General features: G+C 42.2%; 1 protein-coding gene across 3 annotated transcripts in view; it reads left to right on the forward strand.

Moving 5' to 3' along the window:
* The window catches only part of LOC106583767 (homeodomain-interacting protein kinase 1), a 57,777-nt gene that overhangs the window by 23,141 nt on the left and 11,599 nt on the right, over positions 1–23,037 (forward strand). Inside the window, exons 5-15 of one of the 3 annotated variants that reach the window (XM_014168326.2) lie at positions 843–966; positions 1,128–1,247; positions 2,706–2,792; positions 4,570–4,754; positions 4,915–5,071; positions 5,436–5,622; positions 8,699–8,817; positions 9,373–9,516; positions 16,629–16,786; positions 17,042–17,185; positions 19,619–19,792. In XM_014168326.2, the coding sequence (XP_014023801.1) occupies positions 843–966; positions 1,128–1,247; positions 2,706–2,792; positions 4,570–4,754; positions 4,915–5,071; positions 5,436–5,622; positions 8,699–8,817; positions 9,373–9,516; positions 16,629–16,786; positions 17,042–17,185; positions 19,619–19,792 (1,599 nt within the window). The remainder of the gene's footprint in view (positions 1–842; positions 967–1,127; positions 1,248–2,705; positions 2,793–4,569; positions 4,755–4,914; positions 5,072–5,435; positions 5,623–8,698; positions 8,818–9,372; positions 9,517–16,628; positions 16,787–17,041; positions 17,186–19,618; positions 19,793–23,037) is intronic. The other 2 variants (XM_014168328.2, XM_014168329.2) reach the window with 2 other exon arrangements.

The raw sequence follows: 23,037 nt of genomic DNA on the forward strand, positions 1-23,037 counted from the left end.
GGTATATATAACATGATGACTGGTACAGGTGTATCTAACATGATGACTGGTACAGGTATATATAACATGATGACTGGTACAGGTGTATATAACATGATGACTGGTACAGGTGTATATAACATGATGACTGGTACAGGTATATATAACATGATGACTGGTACAGGTGTATATAACATGATGACTGGTACAGGTATATATAACATGATGACTGGTACAGGTATATATAACATGACTGGTACAGGTATATATTACATGATGACTGGTACAGGTATATATTACATGATGACTGGTACAGGTATATATAACATGATGACTGGTACAGGTGTATATAACATGATGACTGGTACAGGTATATATTACATGATGACTGGTACAGGTATATATAACATGATGACTGGTACAGGTGTATATAACATGATGACTGGTACAGGTATATATAACATGATGACTGGTACAGGTGTATATAACATGATGACTGGTACAGGTATATATAACATGATGACTGGTACAGGTGTATATAACATGATGACTGGTACAGGTATATATTACATGATGACTGGTACAGGTATATATAACATGATGACTGGTACAGGTATATATAACATGATGACTGGTACAGGTATATATAACATGATGACTGGTACAGGTATATATAACATGATGACTGGTACAGGTATATATAACATGATGACTGGTACAGGTATATATAACATGATTTTATATATATATATATATATATGAGTTTTTTCACAACAGTAGAACACTTCCCCAATATACTGCTTAATACTAAGTGTGTGAGCATGTTATCATGTGTTGTTGTTGATGAGTTATTATTCTCTCAGGGCTCCAGAGATCATCCTGGGTCTGCCGTTCTGTGAGGCTATAGATATGTGGTCTCTTGGCTGCGTTATAGCTGAGCTGTTCCTGGGGTGGCCCCTGTACCCCGGGGCCTCGGAGTACGACCAGGTAGGAACCACACACACACACACACACACACACACACACACACACACACACACACACACACACACACACACACACACACACACACACACAGACACAAAAAAACATAATTTTATCTTAAACTGTTATGATGGACTCTAACATGGCCTCTCTTCGTCCGTTAGATCCGGTACATCTCCCAGACCCAGGGCCTGCCTGCAGAGTACCTGCTGAGTGCCGGCACCAAGACCAGCCGTTTCTTCAAGAGAGGACCTGACTCCAGCTACCCCGTCTGGAGAATCAAGGTATCGACTCTTTTCCAGTACACGACACACTGACGTCACGCACGGATGCGCACCATCACTCTCCTTCTTGGTCAAATAGCTCTTACACATCCCCGGAGGTGTGTTTCGGGTTATTGTCCTGTGTAAAAATAAATGATAGTCCCACTAAGCACAAACCAGATGTGATGGAGTATCGCTGCAGAATTCTGTGGTAGCCATGCTGGTTAAGTGTGCCTTGAATTCTAAATAAATCACAGACAGTGTCACCAGCAAAGCACCCCCACACCATCACACCCGTTCACCTACTCTGCGTCTCACAAAGACATGGCGGTTGGAACCATAAATCTCAAATTTGGACTCATCAGACCAAAGGATAAATTTACATCTGTCTAATGTCCATTGCTCACATTTCTTGGCCCAAGCAAGTCTCTTCTTCTTATTGGTGTCCTTTAGTAGTGGATTCTTTGCAGCAATTCGTCCATGAAGGCCTGATTCATACAGTCTCCTCTGAACAGAGTTGATGTCTGTTACTTGAACTCTGTGAAGCATTTATTTGGGCTGCAATTTCTGAGGCTGGTAACTCTAATGAACTTATCCTCTGCAGCAGAGGTAACTCTGGGTCTTCCTTTCCTGTGGCGGTCCAGTTTCATCATAGCGCTTGATGGTTTTTGCGAAGAAACTTTCAAAGTTCTTGAAATGTTCCATATTGACTGACCTTCATGTCTCTTAAAGTAAAGATGGGCTTCCGTTTCTCTTTGCTTATTTGAGCTGTTCTTGCCATAATATGAACTTGGTCTTTTACCAAATAGGGCTATCTTCCATATACCACCCTTATCTTGTCGCAACACAACTGATTGGCTCAAACGCATTAAGAAGGAAAGAAATTCCACAAATTAACTTTTAACAAGGCACACCTGTTAATTAAAATGCATTCCATGTGACTACTGGTTGAGAGAATTCCAAGAGTGTGCAAAGCTGTCATCAAGGCAAAGGGTGGCTACTTTGAAGAATCTCAAATATAAAATAAAATAAAAAATATACCCCTCTGGAGGATTAAGGTATTACAGTACACCTGGTCAACAGTAGTGTACTACAGAGCCCTGGTCAACAGTAGTGCACTACAGAGCCCTGGTCAACAGTAGTGTACTACAGAGCCCTGGTCAACAGTAGTGTACTACAGAGCCCTGGTCAACAGTAGTGTACTACAGAGCCCTGGTCAACAGGAGTGTACTACAGAGCCCTGGTCAACAGTAGTGCACTATATTGGGAATAGGTTTCCATTTTGGACGCTCACCTAGTTGTTCCTGCCAGAATCAGCACATGGATCTCAACACACACTGCTGTGAAAAGGGCTTTTAGTGGGGTTCATGGGCAAATAGAAATGTACGTTTTTCCTAGGCACTTCCTTATTAGTTTTATTAATATAAGTATTTTGGTGATAACAACAAGTGTAACATTTCTGATGTGTCTGTTCAATAGGCCCCTTCGGACCACGAGGCTGAGATGGGCATTAAGTCGAAGGAGGCCCGTAAATACATCTTCAACTGTCTGGACGACATGATGCAGGTTAGTCCGCTATATGACATCATCTAGTATGTCACATTTATGTTTATAAACCCCCTTTTAACATCCGCCATTTTTTATACATTTTTTTTACTTAACCTTTATTTAATCAGGTTAGTCTCGTTGAGATTTTTTTTTAAACATAGAAATGGGAGTTATAGATCTGTCATTTGCATTGAAATCAAGTCTAAGAAGCGGTAGATCTGTTCTATGTGTGCTATTTCTATGCTTCTCATTCTTAAGTTTAGTTTAAAAAATGTTTACTTTTGGTTTTATACACCAGCTTCAAACGGCAATATTTTGAATGATTAATAATCAATTTAAAAAAATGTAAAAAAATTTCCACCATGTCAAATGAACAAATTGTATGCATTTATAAAATTGTACAGACATTTCATGTTTCCATCAGCCCGGTCGTCACTTTTTTCATGCGTCAGGTAAATTAATCCACATGAAATGGTTGGGATGGAAACGTGAAGTCGAAACTTAACTCAATAAAGAAGCTTATCATGCAAAGTCGGTGCTAGTAAGACGAGGCACGTGTTTTTAGTGCAATAAATGTTCCGGTTAGTACATCGGTAGGGTGTTCGTTAGTTTTTTTGCTGGGATTAATCGAGATACTCTATGATCAGAGGGCTATACTCAAAGATGTCACCCTGGATGACTGACAGATGACTGATTCTGGAAGCTATCCAAATGCCATTATTGTCTACATTCGTTTTTTCATTTGTTTATTTATAACTGAGCAATCGGGTGGCGGGTGGAGAAGGGCCTTGGTCAGGGAGTGGTCCAACGGTGGCCAGACGGAAGCCACTCCTCAGTAAAAGGGACATGACAGCCAGCTTGTAGTTTGACAAAAGGCACCTAAAGGACTCTAAGACCATAATAAACAAGATTCTCTGGTCTGATGAAACCAAGATTGAACTCTTTGACCTGAATGCCAAGTGTCACGTCTGGAGGAAACCTGGCACCATCCCTATGATGAAACATGGTGGTGTCAGCATCATGCTGTGGGGATATTTTTCAGCTGAAGGGACTGGGAGACTAGTCAGGATCGGGGGAAAGATGAACGGAGCAAAGTACAGAGAGATCATTGATGAAAACCTGCTCCAGAGCGCTCAGGACCTCAGACTGGGGTGAAGGTTCACCTTCTAACCTAAGCACACAGCCAACACAACACAGGAATGGCTTCGGGACAAGTCTCTGAATGTCCTTGAGTGGCCCAGCCAGAGCCCGGACTTGAACCCGATCGAACATCTCTGGAGAGACCTGAAAATAACTGTGCATCGACACTCCCCATCCAACCTGACAGAGCTTGAGAGAAACTGCAGAGAAGAATGGGAGAAATTCCCCAAATACAGGTGTGCCAAGCTTGTAGCGACATACCCAAGAAGACGCGAAGCTGTAATCGCTGCCAAAGGTGCTTCAACAAAGTACTGAGTAAAGGGTCTGAATACTTATGTAAATGTGATATTTCGGTGTTTTATTTTTAATACATTTTCAAACATTTCTACAATGTTTTTTTGCCTTGTCATTATGGGGTATTATGTGTAGATTGATGAGGGGAAAAAACTATTTCATCTTTTTTTTAAATAAGCAAGTTATTTCTCAACATTTAGGCAAGTTAGCTGGCTAATTCATTGATTCTGCTTTTCCTCTACTCCCTCTCCCTAAATCCTAACTTTAACAATTAGATAATCCTAAACTGAAAAAAGATCTTTCCAGCGGCACGTTCATCCAACCTGACTTTTTCCTGTTGCATCACTTCTTCCTGGTGCAGGTCAACCTATCGTCTCACCTGGAGGGGACGGACATGCTTGCGGAGAAAGCTGATAGGCGGGAATTCATCGACCTGCTGAAGCGGATGCTTCGATTGGACGCTGACAAGAGGATCACGCCCACTAAGACGCTGGGTCATCCCTTCGTCACCATGAGTCACCTGCTGGACTTCCCTCACAGCTCCCAGTACGTACACCTGTCTGTGGCGTGAAAGAATGTTTGGGTTGTGGTGGGGGGGTCACGATTTGAATTTTCCCCCTGTGGGTGGAATTTAATTGTTTGATCGATTGATTAAATGATTTGATGGAACAATAGGTTGATTGTTTGTTTTCTCACCCCTTTGTAGTGTGAAGTCTTGCTTTCAGAACATGGAACTCTGTAAACATAGGAGCTCATCGTTCGACAACAACAAAACTCTCTTCTCCACCAACGCTCTTCCTAGTGCTGGTGCCGCCGGCAACCTCACTGTCACCTTCAGCAGCCAGCTGAGCCAGCACAACCAGGTACACACACACACACACACACACACACACACACACACACACACACACACACACACACACACACACACACACACACACACACACACACACAAACACACACACAAACACACACACACACAGTGCAAGTCACCAGGGGCAAGATGTATCAATGATTGGCGATTTAGGATCAGCTTTGCCTTTTTGAGAACATAATGAATAGGATTATATCGACAAGTGGGATCTGATCCTAGATCAGCATATGTACTCTAAGGCTCTTTAGAATTATGGGTCCAGATCTATGAACAAAATGGCAGGACAAATCAGTTTGTTCCAACTTCTGTCTGACTGACCAGTAGTGGAACTCTAAATGAACGGAAACCAACAGGTACCATCAGCAGGGGGCGCTGTTCCTCTCATGAACTACCAGCCAGCCCTGTACCAGCAGGCCACCATTAACATCCCTGGGCTGGCCCAACAGAGTGTCCCCCTGCAGGCACGCCCCACCGGCCTGGCCTGCCAGACTGAGCCCTTCCAGCAGACTCTCATCGTCTGCCCACCAAACACCATACAGGGTAAGAGCCAAACACTGTGATGTTATGGTATTGAGACGACGGGTTGAGTTCTTAAGAGCACTAAAGGGACATCCAAGTCCTCCGACTTAATCTGTGTCCTTGATGTTTTATAGGACACATTGTTCAGGATCATTAGGAGCAACGGAAAATGTTTTCAACTGGAACATTTAAATTAGTGTTTCTTATTGGACAAGTCAAATCTTTGCAATTGTTGCATGTTGCGTTTATTTTTGTTCACAGACAGTTCAGACAGATCCAGTTGAGACAGATCCAGTTCAGACAGATCCAGCTCAGACAGATCCAGCTCAGACAGATCCAGTTCAGACAGATCCAGCTCAGACAGATCCAGCTCAGACAGATCCAGCTCAGACAGATCCAGCTCAGACAGATCCAGTTCAGACAGATCCAGCTCAGACAGATCCAGACAGATCCAGCTCAGACAGATCCAGCTCAGAGAGATCCAGCTCAGACAGATCCAGCTCAGACAGATCCAGTTCAGACAGATCCAGTTCAGACAGATCCAGCTCAGACAGATCCAGTTCAGACAGATCCAGCTCAGACAGATCCAGCTCAGACAGATCCAGTTCAGACAGATCCAGCAGCTCAGACAGATCCAGCAGCTCAGACAGATCCAGTTCAGACAGATCCAGCTCAGACAGATCCAGTTCAGACAGATCCAGACAGACAGATCCAGCTCAGACAGATCCAGTTCAGACAGATCCAGCTCAGACAGATCCAGTTCAGACAGGTCCAGATCAGACAGGTCCAGTTCAGACAGATCCAGTTCAGACAGATCCAGCTCAGACAGATCCAGATCAGACAGATCCAGCTCAGACAGATCCAGTTCAGACAGATCCAGACAGATCCAGTTCAGACAGATCCAGCTCAGACAGATCCAGATCAGACAGATCCAGTTCAGACAGATCCAGCTCAGACAGATCCGGTTCAGACAGATCCGGCTCAGACAGATCCGGCTCAGACAGATCCGGTTCAGACAGATCCGGCTCAGACAGATCCGGTTCAGACAGATCCAGCTCAGACAGATCCAGTTCAGACAGATCCAGCTCAGACAGATCCAGTTCAGACAGATCCAGTTCAGAGACATTCAGTTCATGAGTTCCAGCAGCAGCAGATTTTAGAATATAAATGAATGTGTTTATGCATCAAATATTAGTGGATCGAATCGTATCGAACCGAGTCGCATCGATTCATTCTGTAATCAAACCGAATCCCACCGAATCGTTTCAAACTAAACCGTATCGTTCCTGTATCGTATCGAACCGAGTCGCATCGATTCATTCTGTAATCAAACCGAATCCCACCGAATCGTTTCAAACTAAACCGTGTCGTTCCTGTATCGTATCGAACCGAGTCGCATCGATTCATTCTGTAATCAAACCGAATCCCACTGAATCGTTTCAAACTAAACCGTATCGTTCCTGTATCGTATCGGAGCCCATCTAGATTCGTATAGTTTTGGAAAGTCGGTTAGGACGTCTACTTTGCGCATGACACAAGTCATTTTTCCAACAATTGTTTAAAGACAGATTATTTCACTTATAATTCACTGTATCACAATTCCAGTGGGTCAAAAGTTTACATACACTAAGAAAATGATGTAATGGCTTTAAAATCTTCTGATAGGCTAATTGACATCATTTGAGTCAATTGGAGGTGTACCTGTGGATGTATTTCAAGGCCTACCTTCAAACTCAGTGCCTCTTTGCTTGACATCATGGGAAAATCAGAAGAAATGAGCCAAGACCTCAGAAAAACAATTGTAGACCTCCACAAGTCTGGTTCATCCTTGGGAGCAATTTCCAAACGCCTGAAGGTACCACGCTCATCTGTACAAACAATAGTACGCAAGTACAAACACCATGGGACCGCGCAGCCGTCATACCGCTCTTGAAGGAGACGCGTTCTGTCTTCTAGAGATGCATGTACTTTGGTGCGAAAAGTGCAGATCAATCCCAGAACAACAGCAAAGGACATTGTGAAGATGTTGGAGGAAACCGGTACAAAAGTATCTATATCCACAGTAAAACGAGTCCTATATCGACATAACCTGAAAGGTCGCTCAGCAAGGAAGAAGCCACTGCTCCAAAACCGCCATAAAAAAAGCCAGACAAAGTTTGCAACTGCACATGGGGACAAAGATTGAACTTTTTGGAGAAATGTCTTCTGGTCTGATGAAACAAAAATAGAACTGTTTGGCCATAATGACCATCGTTATGTTTGGAGGAAAAAGGGGGAGGCTTGCAAGCTGAAGAACACCATCCCAACCGTGAAGCACGGGGGTGGCAGCATCATGTTGTGGGGGTGCTTTGCTGCAGGGAGGGACTGGTGCACTTCACAAAATAGATGGCATCATGAGGTGGGAAAATGATGTGGTTATATTGAAGCAACATCTCAAGACATCAGTCAGGAAGTTAAAGCTTGGTCGCAAATGGGTCTTCCAAATGGACAATGACCCCAAGCATACTTCCAAAGTTGTGGCTCAAATGGCTTAAGGAAAATAAAGTCAAGGTATTGGAGTGGCCATCACAAAGCCCTGACCTCAATCCTATAGAAAATTTGTGGGCAGAACTGAAAAAGCGTGTGCGAGCAAGGAGGCCTACAAACCTGACTCAGTTACACCAGCTCTGTCAGGAGGAATGGGCCAAAATTCACCCAACTTATTGTGGGAAGCTTGTGGAAGGCCACCCAAAATGTTTGACCCAAGTTAAACAATTTAAAGGCAATGCTACCAAATACTAATTGAGTGTATGTAAACTTCTGACCCACTGGGAATGTGATGAAAGAAATAAAAGCTGAAATACATCATTCTCTCTATTATTATTCTGACATTTCACATTCTTAAAATAAAGTGGTGATCCTAACTGACCTAAGACAGGGAATTTGTTCTAGGATAACATTTCAGGAATTGTGAAAAACTGAGTTTAAATGTATTTGGCTAAGGTGTATGTAAACTTCCAACTTCAACTGAACCGCTGAATGACTTGGGACTTTAGTAACACTGTTGTGATGTCATGGTGTAGTGGTGGTCACTGATAGGCTATTCCTCTGTCTGCAGGTCTCCAGTCATCCAATAAGAGCTCTAGTTTTCCAGTGAGGATGAACAGTTCAGCCCCCATAGTGAACCAGAACCAATCAACACAGCCACTGCAGCTGCAGCCTGCCATGCTCACACAGGTCCGTCTGTCTGTCTGTCTGTCTGTCTGTCTGTCTGTCTGTCTGTCTGTCTGTCTGTCTGTCTGTCTGTCTGTCTGTCTGTCTGTCTGTCTGTCTGTCTGTCTGTCTGTCTGTCTGTCTGTCTGTCTGTGTCTCTGTGTGTGTGTGTGTGTGTGTGTGTGTGTGTGTGTGTGTGTGTGTGTGTGTGTGTGTGTGTGTGTGTGTGTGTGTGTGTGTGTGTGTGTGTGTGTGTGTGTGTGTGTGTGTGTGCACGTGCGTGCGTGCGTGCGTTTGGTTTGAGAACTCCAAGTCCTGTAGCTCAGAAGATTCTAGAACATATTCCGGGTTGAAAGGTTGTTTGAGTTGGGCTCATATCTCCTCTTCTCCCCATCCATGGACCAACGTCACGACCTTGACAGTTTTATCGTCCGACCCACATCCTATCTAACCTCGATCAGAAACACCTGCTTCCACAGGTCTAAAAGAGTGTTCACCAACCCGACAAAAACAGTCTCTGCCAACTTATTTAACCCTCCACCCTTTCCTGACCCATCCCCCCTCCCCTCCACCTCCCAGGGCTCCTGCACACCCCTGATTGTAGCCACCCTCCACCCCCACCCCCCCACGGTAGCGGGCGTAGCCCCCCAGTACTCTGTTCCCCTGGGGCTGGGCTGTGATGCTGGCCACCCCACTCTGCTGGAGCACACTGCCACCATGCTGGTAAAACACACACACCTCCACGTTCTTCCTCCTCCTCGCTCACCCAGTTCAATCCTCTTCTCATTCACTCCCTTTCAATAATGTTCCGTCTCTACTCTGATTATCCCTGTGTGTTACCTCTGTCTCTGTCTCTACTCTGATTATCTCTGTCTCTTACCTCTTTCTCTGTCTCTACTCCTATTATCCCTGTGTGTTACCTCTTTCTCTGTCTCTACTCTGATTATCCCTGTGTTACCTCTGTCTCTGTCTCTACTCTGATTATCCCTGTGTTACCTCTTTCTCTGTCTCTTACCTCTTTCTCTGTCTCTACTCTGATTATCTCTGTCTCTTACCTCTTTCTCTGTCTCTACTCTGATTATCCCTGTGTGTTACCTCTGTCTCTGTCTCTACTCTGATTATCTCTGTCTCTTACCTCTTTCTCTGTCTCCACTCTGATTATCCCTGTCTCTTACCTCTTTCTCTGTCTCTACTCTGATTATCCCTGTGTGTTACCTCTGTCTCTGTCTCTACTCTGATTATCTCTGTCTCTTACCTCTTTCTCTGTCTCCACTCTGATTATCCCTGTCTCTTACCTCTTTCTCTGTCTCCACTCTGATTATCCCTGTCTCTTACCTCTTTCTCTGTCTCTACTCTGAATATCCCTGTCTCTTACCTCTTTCTCTGTCTCCACTCTGATTATCCCTGTCTCTTACCTCTTTCTCTGTCTCTACTCTGAATATCCCTGTCTCTTACCTCTTTCTCTGTCTCCACTCTGATTATCCCTGTCTCTTACCTCTTTCTCTGTCTCCACTCTGATTATCCCTGTCTCTTACCTCTTTCTCTGTTTCTACTCTGATTATCCCTGTCTCTTACCTCTTTCTCTGTCTCTTACCTCTTTCTCTGTCTCTACTCTGATTATCCCTGTGTCTTACCTCTTTCTCTGTCTCTTACCTCTGTCTCTGTCTCTACTCTGATTATCCCTGTCTCTTACCTCTTTCTCTGTCTCTACTCTGATTATCCCTGTGTGTTACCTCTGTCTCTGTCTCTACTCTGATTATCCCTGTCTCTTACCTCTTTCTCTGTCTCTACTCTGATTATCCCTGTGTCTTACCTCTTTCTCTGTCTCTTACCTCTTTCTCTGTCTTTACTCTGATTATCCCTGTGTCTTACCTCTTTCTCTGTCTCTACTCTGATTATCTCTGTCTCTTACCTCTTTCTCTGTCTCTACTCTGATTATCCCTGTCTCTTACCTCTTTCTCTACTCTGATTATCCCTGTGTCTTACCTCTTTCTCTGTCTCTTACCTCTTTCTCTGTCTTTACTCTGATTATCCCTGTGTCTTACCTCTTTCTCTCTCTGTCCCCGTTTCCTTTTTCTCAGTCTGTCATTTCCTCTCTCTTGCAGTGCGGTGGCGCCTACACACACCCTCTTCCCCTCCTTTCTGTAGTTCTACTGTTCTGAGGACATGGAGGAGTGATGCCTGACTTCACTTTACTTGAAGCTTCCTGTCGTTGCTTGAGACACCAGCTAAGACACATCTTTCCTTAACCGCTCGATCCATTCTTCTCCTTTCCTTTCAGCTCAACGGTATTGGCACCACGATGAGAAGGTTCTAGTTAGTGTTTCCCTCCGTCCTTCCTTTCTTGTTGGATGTAGTTGTCCAGTTTATCAGGTCCCAGACTCCCATGACATCGGTGATGTGGAGAGCTAGTCAGCAGCCATATAGCTCCGTCTCTCTCTGTCTCTATTATGTCTCTCTCTCTCTCTCTGTCTCTATGTCTCTCTATCTCTCTCTCTGTCTCTCTCTCACTCTCTCTCTCTGTCTCCGTCTCTCTCTCTCTCTCTCTCTCTCTCTCTCTCTCTCTCTCTCTCTCTCTCTGTCTCTCTCTCTATCTGTGTCTCTTTCTCTCTCTGTCTCTCTCTCACTCTCTCTTTCTCTCTCTCTCTCTGTCTCTCTCACTCTCTCTCTCTGTCTCTCTCTGTCTCTCTTTCTCGGTCTCCATCTCTCTCTCTCTGTCTCTCTCTCTCTGTCTCTGTCCATCTCTCTCCATTTCCTTCTCTCTCTTCCCATCTTGTTTTCTCGCTCTCTCTCTCGCTCTGTCTCTCTCGCTCTCTCTCTCTGTCTCTCTGTCTCTCTGTCTCTCTCTCTGTCTCTCTCTCTCTGTCTCTGTCTGTCTCTCTCCATTTCCTTCTCTCTCTTCCCGTCTTGCTTTCTCTCTCTCTCTCTCTCTCTCTCTCTCTCTCTCTCTCTCTCTCTCTCTCTCTCTTTCTCGCTCTCTGTCTCTCTCTCTCTGTCTCTGTCTGTCTCTCTCCATTTCCCTCCCTCTCTTCCATCTTGCTTTCTCTGTCTCTCTCTGTCTCTCTCTCTGTCTCTGTCCATCTCTCTCCATTTCCCTCCCTCTCTTCCATCTTGCTTTCTCTGTCTCTCTCTCTGTCTCTGTCCGTCTCTCTCCATTTCCCTCTCTCTCTTCCCATCTTGCTTTCTCTGTCTCTCTCTTTCTCTCTCTCTCTCTCTCTCTCTCTCTGTCTCTCTCTCAGTCTCTCTCTGTCTCTCTCAATTCAATTCAATTTGCTTTATTGGCATGACGTAACAATGGACATATTGCCAAAGCTTACTTTGGATATTTACAATATGAAAATAATAAGAATCAAAATTGTCAACGGGACAACAGTAACAACAATAACCAAGGGTCAAAATAACCATACATTGAACAATAACAATAAGCATACAGTAGAGGACATGTGCAGGTTGATTGGTCTGTCAGAAACTGTCCCTCATCTTATGGCAGGCAGCAATGTAGTGCGCTGCCAACCCACAGCTCTCTGCGTCCTCCCCCAACAGGACGGGTAGCCTGTCCTCATCAGAGAGGTCTTTGAAACCTTGATTAAGGGTTTCATATTTGGGGAAATGACACTCTCTAATTGTTTATATTTTTGACAGTTTGTCAGGAAATGCAGCTCCGTCTCAGGTTCTGCTGTTGTGCAGTGGCTGCACAGCCTTTCCTCTACAGGGAGCCAGGTGTTCCTGTGTCTACCCTTCTCAATGGCAAGGCTGTGCTCACTGAGCCTGTACTTTGTCAAGGTTTTTCTAAGGTTTTGATCAGTAACCATGGTCAAATATTTAGCCACGGTGTACTGTCGATTTAGGGCCAGATAGCACTGCATTTTGCTTGTGCTTGTGTTTCCCAATAAGCAATGTAGTTTTGTTTTGACTCTGTTGTAATTTGGTTTATTCTGATTGATTGGATGTTCTGGTGCTGAGGCTTCAGTGTTTTAGTAGAACAGGTTTGTGAACTCAGCCCCAGGACCAGCTGGATGAGGGCTCTTTTCTTTGCTCAGCTCTTGGCATTGCAGGGCTTGGTAATGATATGTATTTTAGATGTTTCCAAAACTGAATTGCTCTTTTTTGAGTTTTTATTATTAGTGGATATTGTCCTAATTCTGCCCTGCATCCATTGTTTGTAGTTTTGGACATGTAGGAGAATCTTACAGAACTCTGCATGCAGGGTTTCAATGGGGTGTTTGTCCCATTTGATGAAATCTTGTTTTGCAAGTGGACCCCACCCCTCGCTGCCATAAAGTGCAATTGGTTCAATGACATATTCAATTAGTTTTAGCCAAATTTAGCCAAAGGTATTTCAATTTGAATTTGCTTTTTAATGGCGTAGAATGCCCTGCGTGCTTTCTCTCTCAGTTCATTCACTGCCTCATTAAGGTGTCCAGTTGAGCTTATTTTTAATCCTAAGTAATTGTAGTGTGTGCAGTACTCTATATATTTTGTACCAATTGAGAACTTTGGTCTAATTCCCTGAGATCTGGATCTTCTCTGGAAAAAGTTTTATTTTTGTCTTTTTGGGGTTTACTGCCAGGGCCCAGGTCTGGCAGTACTGCTCTAGCAGGTCCAGGCTCTGCTGTAGGCCATGTGCTGTGGGTGACAGCAGGCATAGGTCATCTGCGAACAGTAGGCATTTAACCTCTGAATTGTGGAGACAAACACCAGGGGCTGAGGATATTTCTAGAATAGTGGCCAATTCATTGATGTAAATATTGAAGAGTGCAGGGCTCAGATTGCAACCCTGGCGACGGCCCTGCCCCTGGTTAAAGAATTCTGTTCTTTTATTTCCAATTTTAATGCTGCACGTATTGCCAGTATACATTGATTTAATTATGTCATATGTTTTACCCCCTACACCACTTTCAATAACTTTGTAGAACAGTCCTGCATGCCAAATAGAATCAAATGCTTTTTGGAAGTCGATAAATCATGCTTATCTCTCTCTCTGTCTCTTTTCCTCATCAGTAACTAACTCACATCTAAGTTTTATTAGTCGTATGCACAGGATAGGCATGGTATGCATCGTCCAACCAAATGCTTACATACAGATTCCTTCTGGACGATGCAACAATTATAATAATAAAGATAAGAATACTAACAAAGTTAATGTCTCAGAAGAATAGAATAAACATATGATCATCAGTATGATACAGGAAGGCACAGTTTATAGTCCAATATTTACACATGTTTTTGGGAAGGGGGGATTGGTGTTTAAATTGTGCAGTATTTAGCAATCATAAGAGTCTGGTATTGGAATTTATTATTAATTATTAATTTATTATCCTGGGGTTTATTAAGGATCCTCATTAGTTCCTGCCAAGGCAGCAGGTACTCTTCCTGGGGTTTATTATGGATCCCCATTAGTTCCTGCCAAGGCAGCAGCTACTCTTCCTGGGGTTTATTATGGATCCCCATTAGTTCCTGCCAAGGCAGCAGCTACTCTTCCTGGGGTTTATTATGGATCCCCATTAGTTCCTGCCAAGGCAGCGGCTACTCTTCCTGGGGTTTATTATGGATCCCCATTAGTTCCTGCCAAGGCAGCAGCTACTCTTCCTGGGGTTTATTAAGGATCCTCATTAGTTCCTGCCAAGGCAGCAGGTACTCTTCCTGGGGTTTATTATGGATCCCCATTAGTTCCTGCCAAGGCAGCAGCTACTCTTCCTGGGGTTTATTATGGATCCCCATTAGTTCCTGCCAAGGCAGCAGCTACTCTTCCTGGGGTTTATTATGGATCCCCATTAGTTCCTGCCAAAGCAGCAGCTACTCTTCCTGGGGTTTATTATGGATCCCCATTAGTTCCTGCCAAAGCAGCAGCTACTCTTCCTGGGGTCCATAAACATTAAGGTAGTTATATATAATTTAAAATATTACATTTCATAACCCTTTTCACAACACATTGTGTGTTCCCTCAGACCACTACTCTACAACCACATATCTACAATACAACATCCATATGTGTATAGAATGCGTGTCTTATGTGCGTGTGTGTCTCTTCATAGTCCCCACTGTGCCATAAGGTGTATTTTTTATCTGTTTTATGAATCTGATTCTACTGCTTGTATCAGTTACTTGATGTGGAATGGAGTTCCATGTAGTCATGGCTCTATGTAGTACTGTGCACCTCCCAAGTCTGTTCTGGACTTGGGGACTGTGAAGAGACCTTTGGTGGCATGTATTGTGGGGTATGCATGGTGTCTGAGCTGTGTGCTAGTAGTTTAAACAGACAGCTTGGTGCATTCAACATGTCAATACTTCTCACAAATACAAGTAGTGATGAAGTCAACCTCTCCTCTACTTTGAGCCATGAGAGATTGAGATGCATATTATTAATGTTAGCTCTCCTGCCTTGTTGATAGTGTTGTTAAGAAGGCTGAGCAGCGCTTTAGTATCCAGCTTCTTCACCTGCTGGATCGTCTGAGACCAGCCACCTGGACAGCTGATGAAACTGTGGGTTTGCACAACTGAAAAATGTCTCCACAAACTGTCGGAAACGTCTCAGGGAAGCTCATCTGCGTGCTTGTCCTCCTCACCAGGGTCGGCGTCGTAACTGACTTCAGTGGGAAAATGCTCACCATCGATGCCCCACTGGCACGCTGGAGAAAAGTGCTCTTCACGGATGAATCCCGGTTTAAACTGTACCGGGCAGATGGCAGAAACCGTGTATGGCATCGTGTGGGTGAGCGGTTTGTTGATGTCAACGTTGTGAAAAGAGTGCCCCATGGTGGAGGTGGGGTTATTGGTATGGGAAGGCATATTCTACGGACAACGAACACAATTGCAGTTTATCTATTGCAATTTGAATGCACAGAGATACCGTGATGAGATCCTGAGGCCCATTATCGTGCCATTCATCCACCACCATCACCTCATGTTTCAGCATGATAATGCACAGCCCCACGTCGCAAGGATCTGTACACAATTCCTGGAAGCCGAAAATGTCCCAGTTCTTCCATGGCCTGCGTAGTCACCAGACATGTCCTCCCATTGAGCATGTTTGGGATGCTCTGGGTCTACGTGTACAACAGCGTGTTGCAGTTCCCACCGATATCCAGCAACTTGGCACAGCCATTGAAGAGGAGTGGGACCAACATTCCACAGGCCACAATCAACAGCCTGGTCAACTCTATTGACTGATTCCCTTATAATGAACTGTAACTCAGTAAAATCTTTGAAAATGTTGCATTTTATATTTTTGTTCGGTGTATTTTACCCAAGAAAGCATCCAGCTAGCTATCTCTATTGGATTTTATGTTTTCTGCTGTGCGTAATGTGCAGTAGCCTATATATATTTTTGTAAATATTTTTTATTTATTTAACCTTTATTTAACTAAGCAAGTGAGTTAAGAACAAATTCTTATTTACAATGACGGCCTACATATATTATATACGTCTTAGATAACGGCATAATTGTTTGGTCTTTTTTGGTCTTGGATCTCCTTTAAATGTTGTTATTGTAGAGATCATAAAATCAGGCTAGAATTTTCAATCAAAGCTCTAATCAAATCCAGATATAGGCCAATTTATATGCTTTTCAATGGCGCTTCCAGTTTTGGCGGGAAATACTGGGTTACCTGGGAGAAAAGTGATTTATTCTCGGGATGAAACATTTGTAAAATATTCATCCCTATTCCTGACATTGATTACTAGCTCCAGGTTGACTCATTGGCTCTTCTGGACAATGACTTTCTGACCAGGGTTGGCACTGCTTTCATGTGATATTACAGATATACACTGGAATGAATGCTAACTGGTTTGTGTGTGTTTATGTGTGTGTGTGTGTGTGTGTGTGTTCTCTGTAGCAGGCTTGGCCCGCCGGCACTCAGCAGATCCTCATCCCGTCGTCATGGCAGCAGGTTCCTGGTGTGGCCATCCACGGCTCCTCCCACCAGACGGTTGTCGCGGAGTCTCCCGTAGAGACGCTCCTTCCGGACACAGCCCAGCACACAAACAGCTGGAGGTATGGTTATCACCATGGTTACATAGCTGTCTGTCAGAATAGACCTCTTAAAAAAAGAGAACAGAAGTCAGTCCACCAATAGGATTATTACCCAGATCATGTCAGGGTGTAACTATCCCAGATGGGTGGGGTTTGCGGTTTTGGGACTTTTCTATTGGTTGATTTAAGCCAGGCAAGCTCACAAGCACAGAAACAGTATTTGAACCCCAGGTCTGAAGAAAAGCAGGGGTACTCAGATGTGTGTGGTGTGTGTAGGGGGTCTCAGTACAGGGGAGTACTGCAGCAGAGTCAATCGACCTTTGACCCTAGCCGGGGTCAGGCCACCCAGAGGTCACAGCAGGAGAGGAGCGGCGCGGGGAAGAGGGCCAAGGGTCGCCGTGGCAACAACAGAAACACCAGGTACAAATGACTGGAAGAGAAAGGCTATGGATAGATCGTGGCACAACAACTAATTACAGTTATTAACTAGTTACAGTTATCAACTATATAGTAACAGTTATCAACTATATAGTTACAGTTATCAACTATAGAGTAACAGTTATTAATTAGTAACAGTTATCAACTATATAGTAACAGTCATCAACTAGTTACAGTTATCAACTAGTTACAGTTATCAACTATATAGTTACAGTTATCAACTAGTAACAGTTATCAACTAGTTACAGTTATCAACTAGTTACAGTTATCAACTATATAGTTACAGTTATCAACTAGTAACAGTTATCAACTATATAGTTACAGTTATCAACTAGTTACAGTTATCAACTAGTTACAGTTATCAACTATATAGTTACAGTTATCAACTATATAGTAACAGTTATCAAGTATATAGTAACAGTTATCAACTATATAGTTACAGTTATCAACTAGTTACAGTTATCAACTATATAGTAACAGTGATCAACTAGTAACAGTTATCAACTAGTTACAGTTATCAACTATAGAGTAACAGTTATCAACTATATAGTAACAGTTATTAATTAGTAACAGTTATCAACTATATAGTAACAGTTATCAACTAGTAACAGTTATTAATTAGTTACAGTTAGCAACTATATAGTTACAGTGATCAACTAGTAACAGTTATCAACTAGTTACAGTTATCAACTATAGAGTAACAGTTATCAACTATATAGTAACAGTTATTAATTAGTAACAGTTATCAACTATATAGTAACAGTTATCAACTAGTAACAGTTATCAACTATATAGTTACAGTTATCAACTATAGAGTAACAGTTATCAACTATATAGTAACAGTTATTAATTAGTAACAGTTATCAACTATATAGTTACAGTTATCAACTAGTTACAGTTATCAACTATATAGTAACAGTTATCAACTAGTTACAGTTATCAACTAGTTACAGTTATCAACTAGTTACAGTTATCAACTATATAGTTACAGTTATCAACTATATAGTTACAGTTATCAACTAGTTACAGTTATCAACTATATAGTTACAGTTATCAACTAGTTACAGTTATCAACTAGTTACAGTTATCAACTAGTTACAGTTATCAACTATATAGTAACAGTTATCAACTAGTTACAGTTATCAACTATATAGTTACAGTTATCAACTAGTTACAGTTATCAACTATATAGTTACAGTTATCAACTAGTTACAGTTATCAACTAGTTACAGTTATCAACTATATAGTAACAGTTATCAACTAGTAACAGTTATCAACTAGTTACAGTTATCAACTATATAGTAACAGTTATCAACTAGTAACAGTTATCAACTAGTTACAGTTATCAACTATATAGTTACAGTTATCAACTAGTAACAGTTATCAACTAGTTACAGTTATCAACTATATAGTAACAGTTATCAACTAGTTACAGTTATCAACTAGTTACAGTTATCAACTAGTAACAGTTATCAACTAGTTACAGTTATCAACTATATAGTAACAGTTATCAACTATATAGTAACAGTTATCAACTAGTAACAGTTATCAACTAGTAACAGTTATCAACTATATAGTAACAGTTATCAAGTATATAGTAACAGTTATCAACTATATAGTTACAGTTATCAACTAGTAACAGTTATCAACTATATAGTAACAGTTATCAACTATAGAGTAACAGTTATCAACTAGTAACAGTTATCAAGTATATAGTAACAGTTATCAACTATATAGTTACAGTTATCAACTAGTAACAGTTATCAACTATATAGTAACAGTTATCAACTATAGAGTAACAGTTATCAACTAGTAACAGTTATCAAGTATATAGTAAGAGTTATCAACTAGTAACAGTTATCAAGTATATAGTAACAGTTATCAACTATATAGTTACAGTTATCAACTAGTAACAGTTATCAACTATATAGTAACAGTTATCAAGTATATAGTAACAGTTATCAAGTATATAGTAACAGTTATCAACTATATAGTAACAGTTATCAACTATATAGTTAAAGAACAGTTATCAACTATAGAGTAACAGTTATCAACTAGTAACAGTTATCAAGTATATAGGTAGTTATTAATTAGTAACAGTTATCAACTATGTAGTTAGTTATTAATTAGTAACAGTTATCAACTAGTTACAGGTATCAACTATATAGTTACAGTTATCAACTAGTTACAGTTATCAACTATATAGTAACAGTTATCAACTAGTTACAGTTATCAACTATATAGTAACAGTTATCAACTATATAGTAACAGTTATCAACTATATAGTTAGTTATTAACTAGTAACTGTTATCAACTATATAGGTAGTTATTAATTAGTAACAGTTATCAACTAGTAACAGTTATCAACCAGTGTGTACCTAAGTACGTTTCTTATCCCTGCGTGTGTGTATCCAGGGGTGTGTCTGGTGTGTCGCTGCTCACCAACGCCATGCTGACTCCGCCCACCTGCAGTGTGGCAGCTCTCTCTCAGCCAATCATCATCTCAGACACGCCCAGCCCGGCGGTCAGCGTCATCACCATCCACAGCGACTCAGACGAGGAAGACGAGAGGAAGTTCCACCCCGCCAGGTGAGGTCAATTCCTGTGTCTGTTCTCCTTTCCAATCACAAACGACTGTTGGTTTTATGTGGACAGTCCCTTTATAGATGGTTTGCAGATGATAGCCTATCAAAACTATCATCTAGCCTAACTAATCTCCGTTGATATGCAACAATTTCACTGACTTACTTGAATTAAACCCTTTAACTCAGTGAGGAGCATAGGTCATCCACAAATGATGGTAAAACAATTATTAAAGTTTTCCTAAAACATATGAAAATCTGATCATCCTATCCACCACCATCTACCATTCTTTATTTCTGTTGTTGTTATGAATCTAATGTATGTACAGTACCAGTCAAAAGTTTGGACACACCTACTCATTCCAGGGTTTTTCTTTATTTTTACTATTTTGTACATTGTAAAATCAAATCAAATTGTATTAGTCACATGCGCCGAATAAAACAGGTGTAGACCTTACAGAGAAAGGCTTACTTATTAGCCCTTAACCAACAATGCAGTTAAGAAAAAATACCCCCCAAAAATGTAAGTAACAAGTAATTAAAGAGCAGCAGTAAAATAACAATAGCAAGGCTATATACAGCGGGTACCGGTACAGAGTCAATGTGCGGGGCACCGGTTAGTCGAGGTAATTGAGGTAACGCGTCTGCCACACTGATCCTTAACACTGGGGCCCCTCAGGGGTGTGTACTTAGGCCCCTCCTGTATTCCCTGTTCACCCACGACTGCTTGGCCAAACACGACTCCGACACCATCATTAAGTTTGCTGACGACACAACAGTGGTAGGCCTGATCACCGACAGCGATGAGACGGCCTATAGGGAGGAGGTCATAGTGCCAGGACACCAACCTCTCCCTCAACGTGATCAAGACAAAAGGAGATGATCGTGGACTACAAGAAAAAGCGGGCCGAACAGGCCCTCATTAACATCGACGGGGCGGTAGTGGAGAGGGTTGAGAGTTTCAAGTTCCTTGGTGTCCACATCACCAACAAACTATCATGGTCCAAACATACCAACACAGTCGTGAAGAGGGCACGACAAAACCTTTTCCCTCACTGGAGACTGAAAAGATATGGCATGGGTCCCCAGATCCTCAAAAGGTTCTACAGCTGCATCATCGAGAGCATCCTGACATGTTGCATCACTGCCTGGTATGGCAACTGCTCGGCATCTGACCGTACGGTGCTACAGAGGGTAGTGCGTACGGCCCAGTACATCACTGGGGCCAAGCTTCCTGCCATCCAGGACCTATATAATAGGCGGTGTCAGAGGAAAGCCCATAAAATTGTCAGAGACTCCAGTCACCCAAGTTATAGACTGTTTTCTCTGCTACCGAACGGCAAGCGGTACCGGCGCACCAAGTCTAGGACCAAAAGGCTCCTCAACAGCTTCTACCCCAAAGCCATCCAGGCTGTATCACAACCGGCCGTGATTGGGAGTCCAATAGGGCGGCGCACAATTGGCCCAGCGTTGTCCGGGTTAGTCCTTCATTGTAAATAAGAATTTGTTCTTAACTGACTTGCCTAGTTAAATAAAGGTTAAATAAACATTTAAAAATATTATGACAAGAACAGCTCAAATAAGCAAAGAGAAATGACAGTCCATCAATACTTTAAGACATGAAGGTTATTCAATCCGTAACATTTCAAGAACTTTGAAAGTTTCTTCAAGTGCAATTGCAAAAATCATCAAGCGCAATGATGAAACTGGCTCTCATGAGGACCGCCACAGGAATGGAAGACCCAGAGTTACCTCTGCTGCAGAGGATAAGTTCATTAGAGTTAACAGCCTCAGAAATTGCAGCCCAAATAAATGCTTCACGGAGTTCAATTAACAGACACATCTCAACATCAACTGTTCAGAGGAGACTGCGTGAATCAGGCCTTCATGGACGAATTGCTGCAAAGAAACCACTACTAAAGGACACCAATAATAAGAAAAGACTTGCTTGGGCCGAAAAACACAAGCAATGGACATTAGACCGGTGGAAATCTGTCCTTTGGTCTGATGAGTCCAAATTTGAGATTTATGGTTCCAACCGCCATGTCTTTGTGAGACGCAGAGGAGGTGAACAGATGATCTCTGCGTGTGTGGTTCCCACCATGAAGCATGGAGGAGGAGGAGTGGGGGTGCTTTGCTGGTGGCACTGTCCGTGATGTATTTTGATTTCAAGGCACACTAAACCAGCATGGCTACCACAGCATTCTGCTGCGATACGCCATCCCATCTGGTTTGCGCTTAGTGGGACTATCATTTGTTTTTCAACAGGACAATGACTCAGCACACCTCCAGGCTGTGTAACAGCTATTTGACTAAGAAGGAGAGAGATGGAGTGCTGCATCAGATGACCTGGCCTCCACAAATCACCCGAACTCAACCCAGTTGAGATGGTTTGGGATGAGTTGGACCGCAGAGTGAAGGAAAAGCAGCCAACAAGTGCTCAGCATTTGTGGGAACTCCTTCAAGACTGTTGGAAAAGTATTCCAGGTGAAGTTGGTTGAGAGAATGCCAAGAGTGTGCAAAGCTGTCATCAAGGCAAAGAGTGGCTACTTTGAAGAATCTCAAATATAAAATATATTTTGATTTGTTTAAAACATTTTGTGGTTACTACATGATTCCATATGTGTTATTTCATAGTTTCAATGTCTTCACTATTATTCTACAATGTAGAAAATAGTAAAATAAAGAAAAACCCTTGAATTAGTAGGTGTGTCCAAACTTTTGACTGGTACTGCATCTCTTAACTTCTTACGTCTAGACGTTCCGCTAGCGGAACACCGCTCCAATATCCAATGATAGGGCGTGGCGCGAAATACAAACTCCTCGAAAATCCGAAAACTTCGATTTTTCAAACATATGACTATTTTACACCATTTTAAAGACAAGACTCTCCTTTATCTAACCACACTGTTCGATTTCAAAAAGGCTTTACAACGAAAGCAAAACATTAAATAATCACACACCCATTTTTCAAGCTAGCATATAATGTCACAAAAACCAAAACCACAGCTAAATGCAGCACTAACCTTTGATGATCTTCATCAGATGACACTCCTAGGACATTATGTTAAACAATACATGCATGTTTTGTTCAATCAAGTTCATATTTATATCAAAAAACTGCTTTTTACATTAGCATGTGACGTTCAGAACTAGCATTCCCACCGACCACTTCCGGTGAATTTACTAAATTACTCACGATAAACGTTCACAAAAAAACATAACAATTATTTTAAGAATTATAGATACAGA

This window comes from Salmo salar, chromosome ssa22, assembly GCF_905237065.1.
Source record: "Salmo salar chromosome ssa22, Ssal_v3.1, whole genome shotgun sequence".
Lineage (NCBI taxonomy): Eukaryota > Metazoa > Chordata > Actinopteri > Salmoniformes > Salmonidae > Salmo > Salmo salar.